Source organism: Falco punctatus (genome assembly GCF_963210335.1).
Source record: "Falco punctatus genome assembly, chromosome: 7".
NCBI lineage: Eukaryota > Metazoa > Chordata > Aves > Falconiformes > Falconidae > Falco > Falco punctatus.
This window is the reverse complement of record NC_137587.1, coordinates 1,519,604-1,528,497: the sequence shown is the minus strand read 5'-3', so window position 1 is coordinate 1,528,497 and position 8,894 is coordinate 1,519,604. Positions and strand designations below refer to the sequence as shown.

Here is an 8,894-nt window from a genome sequence, read left to right as displayed (position 1 = left end):
TGCAAACCATATAATGTAGAAAATGGAACTTGTATAAAAAAGAACTACAATGAACTTGCAAAGTACTTTTATTTCTGTAAAGGTCAGGACCGAAACCAACACTCACCCAGTCAACAGTCAGTACTTTGTATGAGCGTGTCACAGCTCTTCTCAGACTGTGTTCCAGGCCATGTATGCCCAGTCTTCCCCAGGATTCTGTACCTGGCAGCTCGGAGATGCCAATGGTGTCATTCCAGTCTGACTACTTGCCATCAACGTGTCATGCACTTCTAATGTTTACATAGAATCTTCAAGTTGTAAGCCACATGTTAAGAAGTGTTCTGCAAAAGTGAGCCAGGCATCTGAAGAACATCCCAAAGGCCACCAGCCCAACTCAGACTTTAGGATTCTTTTCATATGTTTCATAGGCAAATTCTTCGGTGTGAGCTCTATCATTCAGTAGCCCAATAAAATCAATCTCCAGCTGGAATGGACCATCTACTTTATCTCCGATTGTGAATCCAAGGGTACTAATCTAATTAAAAGACACATAGGTTAGAACAGTGTCAATTATGTTACACTAACACAATTGTACCTACCACTTCCATATGTTACAAACAATTCATGGCCATCTACTATTTATTCAAAAAGCAACAGCATTTCTTAAGGCTCAAATGCTTCATGGCCATGTTTTTCTGTACAGACCCCAGTGGGAAACTACTTCACGTCTGCCCTTCCACCACTGTGTTGAACCCTTTATTACAAGTGGCCAGAGCCTAAAGCAACATGGCAAGTTTCATCCTTCAGGGTTTGTGCCTGGCCAGCTTCATCATGACTGGGTGTACAAACATGTTTTCACAAAGTCTGCCACAACTCTTGCGAGCAGGAAACACAAACAGAATGTAATTAAGGATGGAAGAAAACTTCCTTTCTAGACCTGCGGGCACTGTAAAACACACAGAGCTTTGTTACTGACTTATGCCACTGCTCCTCAATACAAATAATGTTCTTTTATTTAAGAACACTCCTCATTCCTTTCCCCTAATGTCCTCCCTCACCACTATTCCATTTAAAAAAACAAAAAACCAAAAACCCTGTAACTAATTTCATAAAAACTGCACAGCTCAGGCAGCTTCCTTGCGTGTCACCTCTCAGAGCCCCCGCTGCTGGCTGCTCTGGGGATGCCTTGGGTCACCAGTGGCCAGCCACCTTCAAATACCAGCTGCTCTGGAGCCCGGCTAGCAGCGCAGGTCGGAGCTGTACCTGTGATTTTCAGGGCTGCTGTACATACAGGAAAATAATGCCAAGGATGTGTCAGATAAAGTTGAGTAATTGTGGGCTGTGGCTAAATATCCATTGCAAATGTATGCTAAATAAGTAATAGCTAAGGAAATTAAGCGCACGGACATTCCTCTCTGGTTCCTGGGAAAACGGAGAGTAGTACCACGAGGGACTGCAATGTTTTATCAAGGTTTCTTTACCTGCCTTCACACTGCTTTGCCTATTTTTATTTTTCTTCAAAATACACTTGGAAAATTACACTTTGTATTATATGCAAGTGATCACTTTTACTGTGAAATAATAAGCATAAGGTAACAAGGAATGAAAACGAAGTTGAGGATGCTTAGATCAAATGCTCTTTTGTCCCTTCAACTCCTGGTAAATATTTTTCAATGCCCCATACACAACTTTGTTTTCATTTACCATTTTGCATGGCTGTATGTCCCAAATCCTGATAAATTCTGCAGTGTCTGTATTTAAATATAGGCCTTTTATAGCAATTTTCTTCCATAAAGCATATTTTTTCTTGCAGTTGATCCACCTTCTTCATAGCATTCATACTTGCTTTCTACAGTCTCAACTTCTGTTTTAAAACAGATTGTTTTCATGCTGCCAATGACTGAACTACCCTCAAATTTTTCCTGATTTTTTTCCCCGCCTCATTAAGGCAATTAGGAACCGAATGCAACATTCCAGGTGACTAACACTCAAGCGATGGGCCTTTAATTTTCTCCCCATATATATTTCTAACACTGTTTTCCTTTTGGTAGTCACTGGGCATTAAGCTGCCCTCAATTACATACACAAGGGTCACTGAAATTTAAAAAATAAAAAGATACAGAAACAATCTTTTCCCAACATGTCTCCTCTTGTGAATCAGTGAATTAGTCTACCTATTTGCAGAAATAAAAAAATACTTAACACATTTACTTAATATTTAGACTAGAAAGCCTGAAAAAAACTAAAAAAGAGCCTATAAATAAATCAGTTTACTGTGCACCATCAAGGTCACTGACACAGTACATCCTCAAATAAAACCTCACAGTACGACATCCCTCCCAATCTTCTGCCAGGAAGAAAGCTGACGATATGATACTCTTACTAGTTTTGGCAGTACTGTGCCAACCACCATTTTAGACTACTTAGTCACTTTGATCATTTCTAAAAAAGTAGGTTTTGTTTTGTTTTTTTTTTCTGAAAAGCCACATTGTGAGTAGTTTCTTGGTTATACAGGTCTCAAAAATATTTCTGGAGCTTCTCTGAAGTGAGCTGACACTTCTATCACAAAGCAGCATAATTTAAATGCAAAGGCAAGCACAGAAAAACAAGTACTTTATAACAAGAGGCCCTTCCATTTCAAATCCACAAACATTAAAGAATTTGTAAATTATCTATAGGACAATATGATCATACAAAGCCTACAGACAACTTGCCTTGTCTAACCAGATAGGGTGCTGGTCATCCTGGACTCTTCCCCGACTGGAGAGAAAGAATTTGGAGAATGGGATCTGACAGGAACGGAACAAAACAAACACAGACTTCAGTGTCAGCAGTACATAAAAAATTAAGGGGGGAAAAAAAAGCCTGTCTTAGTAAATGAAATGACACTCTGCTGCATCTGGTACCAGCACCAGTTTGGTAAGCAGAACTGGTGCAGAGAACGGGCCACATTAACCCCTTTGCTAACCACTCACAGCCAGCTCCAGGGCCACGTGCTGTGTGGCGGCAGTCTGTAGCTGTTGTGCAGGACTGTTACCCTGTTAGGACATGACAAAAGGCTACAGTACAGAAGGTGGCTCTTGACATCGAGACTACCTCCTTCCAATAACATGTCAACATAAAAGAGAAATTACTGAAAAGTCTAGCATGCATGTATATCAACAGCTCGCCTGTACCCAAGCCATGCATTTCATAGTGCAAGCTTCATACTGAGACATCAGTACTCTAGCAAAGCAGCTCAGAATCTTGTAAAATTAACTTTGAATGCAGTGGTAGCCAGAAAGAGGAGGGGCTGTCATAAGAAATAGGAAGCCGGAGGGTTGGCTAGCAGAGATGAGGGGAAAACATGCAAGTCAAGTTTCATCAGAAAAGAGCCCAAACTCCCACTTCTTACAAGTATTATTTTGTGTCACAGATTCAAAGGCCATAAATGACAAAGCACACCTCTGAGTCTCTGACTGACTCCAGCGAGTTGGCGGGTTAAGCAAATCCTGTCGCAGGGTACAAATCCCATGCCAGCCTATGTCTGTCTGCGTTACGGATAAAATGGTTACCGCAGAGAGTATTCCTAGCCACACCTGCTCAGCTTCCATCGCTGTCTGTGTTCTCCTTCGCCAGTAACAGCTAACAGCAGGCGTTCAGGCATAGCGGATCAAATCTTTAACACAATCGACAACAGCATGCCCTCCCACAACCCAGTGATTTAGTTTTGGGAACTCCCAAGCCCCAGGCACGTGCCTGTTGTGCAAGGATACTAACAGCCGAACGAACAGACAGCATCGGCAACAAACTGTGCCTGTCGGAAAAGTTCCCCTTCCACAGAGCTATGGCCAGGACCCCAAGGCAGTCTTGTTAGTCTGAAAGACTCATTAGCTCACCTTTATTTCCTCCCAGTATGGGCCTCCTCGGGTGAACATGAAGTAGTTGTAGAGGTCGTCCTTTTGATGAGAGAAGTAAGGGTCTGTATAGATGTTTACCATCCAAGGTCTACCATCACCACGGACCCGTAAATACAGACTATTGAAGTTTGACCAGTCATAATACTTCTTCCTAGCAAAAGATCCCTACAAAAATTAATAAATAGAATTACTCCTCCTTAATAAAGGGAAACGTCCATTACAAAGAACAGAGCACTACTGCTTTGATCTCTGCCCTCATTATTATGTCAAATAATATTCAATGTGACATAGTGAAAACTGGGTTGCTCTTTCACCATACTAGTTGCTGATCTCTCAAAATTTCCTTCAGCACTGTATTAGAACCCACAAACTGCAGTATTACCATTCTGAGGACTCACGCTTTAATTAGAAACCACATCTTGTAACTATCAGAAACCAGATTTCCTTCCTAGGACCAAATTCCCCGCCAGGCAAGTACACAAACACTATAGTGATGGATCAGTAGTTATGTAGTTCATTAAGTTTAATATTCTGTGGTCAGTACTGGATTATTCAGAGGTGATTACAAGAAGGTGAAGTGGAATAATTTATCCCGTGATAACTTCCCTTATTGAAGACTGACTTAAGAAGCAGAAGCATTTCATGTTTTCCAACACATTTTGCCATTAACTGTGCACAAGGATATATAGATTGCAAGTACGTCTGGTTCTCAACTGCATTTTCTTCCAAATATCTTAAAAGTCCCAGTGTTGTGATCTGCACACAGGCAGATCCCTGAGTCTTCAGAGAGTTACACTGAGATCACTCAGAGCAATGCAGGGCAAGGGTCAGGGCTATTCTTGGCCAGAACTGCTTAAACCAAATAAAAATTAGCACCAAAAATTAGGTGATTTCCCCTTTCTTTTACAGCACTACTATGGTTACCTGTCAACTGTCCCTCTACCAACTCGTCTCATAGGTAACAGGATGAGCAGATCATCAATACATTAATACAAGCCCTACACCTACTTGATTTTATGGTTTTGCCAGCTTTGAGCCTTTTTACTTACATAAAGAGGAGCTTTTATATTTATGTTTTTACTCTCTGATTTCAAGCTGCATGATAAAGGTAGAGTGATACACTCCACCACTTTAGAATTTGGTGGTGAAAGTCTGAGTCACATTTGCACAAGTTTGTAGCAGTCCTGGGAATTTAACTCAGGTGAGATTCAACTCGCTGTTCCATTGCTCTGACCTAGTGTCACCATTTTAATGTTCATCTGCTGCTCATCTGTCCATTGATTTTGCTCACTCCTCTCTCTGCTCCCTGAAGATTCTGGCCCAGAAGAGACTTTACGTGTGTACTTGTGCCAATTCACAAACAACAGAATGGACTAAGTTGTTAAGCATTGTATATGCTAAGTCAAAATGTTCCTTTGCTTTTAAAGGTGCTTAAAAATACGGAATGAAACAAGCAGCATCAATAATAAGCACATCCATTTCTGGCTCTATTTTGCTCAATTCTAAGCTATCCAAGATTTGTGTCTTGCTTTTCCTGATTTGCAGTAGGAGCCAGGCCCTTAAAAAGTACATTTCAAAGCATTATTTTCCATTCCTGTGAGAAAAAAGATGAGCTCATTCACCTAAACCAAATTTGATGAATAGGCCAAGTTAAAGCCCATAAAATTTGTCCTTATGACACATTTGATTAACTTAAAATCTAGGGACACGTCTATATTAATCATACCAGTTCTGGATATAATGGTTCATTACAGATCCTTCATTTCCAACAAGGCTGCAAACAGGGCTGTCTTAATGAGTGGATGCCCTACCACACATAAGTAAATGTTCAAACATTTATTATTTTTTTTCCAAGAAAGTAAAACAAAAAAACAAGAAAAAGTTGTAAGTTCCTTCCAAGTCAAAGGATAAAGCAGCAACTACATCCTTGAAGGAATATCTAACACTCCTGAAAGTGACCAGTTTCAACTGCAGTAAACAACAGTCCACTTGTTGTCACTGGGATTACACAATAATGCTCTCCGATGAAGTAACAGAAGCTATGCAAACATGAAGCTGTACTTACCACCAGCGGTTTAGCTCTCATACTACAATATCCACTGTATTTTGTCTCCCCATCGCGAGGTACTTCTGTATTGAGGTTTCCATACAGCAGAGCAGCCTGGTTGTTCCTACCCAGTTTGAGGTAAACTTCACTCTTCCCTCCAATCTCTACGTCAGAAGAAATAACCCATTTATTTAAATCTTCTTGGCACCGAAACTCCCACACCACCCTTGTCTGCTCCAGCAGGTACCGACTGAGCGAATGGCCTCCAGGCCCTGCTATGTGATCTTTGGTCTCCTTCTTCAGCATGCTAAGCTGCGTCTTTAAGACATCAATGCCCTTCTTAAAACTGAAATCAGTATTTTGCAAAGACGGTTTCTTCTCGGGCTGCGCCCCTGGCCTCCTGTAGCTGCTATACAATTTTGATGTAGAATTGCTGAGGAGAGGTCCAATTAAGGGATGCAAAACATTGTGCCTGCTGCATCGACCACGTAAGTAAGCACTGTTGAGCAATGTAACAGTAAGAGCCATGTTGGTAAATTTGAAGAATTCACTTCCAGTAAGGCAATTAACAGGTCTGTAAATTAATTTAACAAGACCAGTATCCAGAGCTATCTTACTTTAGTTACTGTAGTTTATCTTCACCTTTAATGAAAAAGAGAAAAATTTTAAAAAATTACATATAGGACGCTTGTAAAACTTTAATTTTTTAAACAGGTATTAACTGGAAATCTCAGCCATTGGAAAAAGGAATAAAAAATAACATCAACTATTACACTTCCCCAGAGGTCTAGTACACTTAATGATTTCCACCCTATGCATTCCCCCCTCCCTGTAACACGAAACACCCATGCGAGTCAGAAAAACTAAGTAAAATACTTCAAATAAAACTGAAAATAGAAAAAAGCAATTCCTGTTCATCCCTTTTACTATCAGTAAGTAACAGCAGCAAAAACAGCTTCAGGAAGGAGGTTTCTAAAAGGTGGCATCTATGCAACTACAAAGTACTATCACCTGCAAGAAAATCACAAAGTCACGACAGGTAGACTCTGCTGCCATACGCACTAGAATGACAGTCTCACCTGGCAATCATAGATGTCAAGACTTTTCAGATATGAAATCCTATAGCAGCCATACTGCATGCTTTTTCCGTAAGTCATCCAGCCCCTTGCCCCCTTAATGTATGTGGTTGAGGATTACAGAGGCCAAAGAATTTAACATGAAAAACTGCAATTTGATAGGTTTTTTTATAAAGCTCTTGAAAAATTCTGAAAATCTTCTTTGCTTCTCTCTGCATCACTGTTGGTAGGAACAGCTACGCTGCATTGCTATTCTCTAATCCATAAGGGAGAACCTTAATGCTCAGTGTTCTGTACAGAGGCTATTAGCACTGATGTATAACATTAGATAGACTAGTTGCCTGGGTTTGGTGGGGTTTTTTTATATTTTATTTGGCTACAGAATAAATTCTGAAACTATGTCAAATCAGTTCACCTTTTCTAGGCTTTTAAGAATAAAGCCAGTCACCCCACAAATGCTTTCTACATGCCACATAACTTTCTCCACTTGTGGCAAAATTCACTACTGTTATTTCCATACTCCAGTTAAGTTATGCATGGTGGACTAGAACTACACTGAAGGAATTCACATTATCACACACTCAGCAAGACAGGAAGCAGGTTCCTCAAAGAAACCCCATGTGCAAGGCTTCCATGCCCCGTGGGACTGAGTCGGGGCACACACCATGACAGCAACAAGACCCCGAGCAGTGACCCCGTCCACCTCTGGGCCCTGCTGCCAAACCTGCCTCAAACGGCAAGGGAAACTACTGAAAAGCTGCAGCCCACAGCCAAGCTGAACCCCACTCCGCACAGACTCCTCCTTGTTTCCTCTGAGTACCAAGAAGGAGATCACGGGAAACTGTAAAAAATTTTACTTTTGCCCGATTTTTTCCCTAAGATGCAAGATCAAACATTGAACAGGTCAAAGGATGAGGTCAAGAAAACCTTAAAAAGGGTATCTGTCAAAACACAATAGGAATTAGCTACCCATGAAGGTGAACTTAAAAGAACAGGCCCGCAGATGAGACCTGAGATTGATGAACCTAGTTATCAAACCATGAAGTTTGGCAAGAATTGTTAAAATACTTTGAACTTTCATTGACCCATCCTCATTATATGATTTTAACAGAAAAACACTCCTCCTTGAAAGCTACCCGCCTCCAGAGGAAGACCATCCACCCGAGGACGGGGCACGGTAAAAATGCATTGATGATACCTCTGGACTCAAGCGAGGAAGCTGTAACCAGCGCTGTCTAAGGGGAGCGGGTGTCAGGGGACTAACCCTGGAAATCTCAGCGTGCAAGCAGCAGCTCGCTGTGCGAGCGTGGCGAGTTATCGCTCCCAGTTACCGCCCCACTCTGCGCAGATCCGCAAATTAAAAAGCCTCCCCGGCTCTGTGCCCCCTCCCGGCCCTATGCGCCCCCCCCGCCCTCCCCGCCTCGGCTCTTTTCTTCCCCCCTCCCCGGGCCGGCGCACGGCGGCAGCGGCGCCGCCAGGGGCCGACACCCGACCGCGGGGGTACCAGCGCGCCGGGCTGCGGCCAGCGCTGCCCCGTCGCTCGGCGGCCACGAAGACCCGGCCTACGGCCGCGGCCAGGCGCCGGCCCCGGGCCCGCCCCCGCCCACCGCGGCGCGGGAGCCTGAGGCGGGGCCGGCACACGGCGGCGGCCTCTCGGCGAAACCGGCCGCCTCCTCACACCTCACGCACCCCCGGCCCCGCGGCCAACAGCCCCCGGTGCTGAGGTACCGCCTCACCTCCCCGCCGCCGCGCCGCTCCGGATCCGCCGCCGCCGGCGAGATCCCCTTCCTTGCTGCGAGAGGCCGCTGCACGGTGCCCCGGCGCCCTACCCCTGACGGCGTTCGCGCCCCGGCGGGCTGAGGGGCGGCCAGCCGGCGGCGGGGAACATGGCGG

The 8,894-nt window shown here is 43.6% G+C and overlaps 1 protein-coding gene across 1 annotated transcript; it reads right to left on the bottom strand.

The window, feature by feature from the left end:
• Positions 1-52: 52 nt before the first annotated feature.
• Positions 53-8,877, bottom strand: NDUFAF1 (NADH:ubiquinone oxidoreductase complex assembly factor 1). The gene is made up of 5 exons (XM_080394840.1): positions 8,738-8,877; positions 5,944-6,567; positions 3,858-4,043; positions 2,694-2,768; positions 53-514 (listed from the first exon to the last, which is right to left on the bottom strand). The coding sequence occupies exons 2-5, from the start codon at positions 6,451-6,453 to the stop codon at positions 374-376; spliced, it is 912 nt and encodes a 303-aa protein (XP_080250966.1). The 5' UTR covers positions 6,454-6,567; positions 8,738-8,877; the 3' UTR covers positions 53-373.
• Between the last annotated feature and the right edge of the window lie 17 nt (positions 8,878-8,894).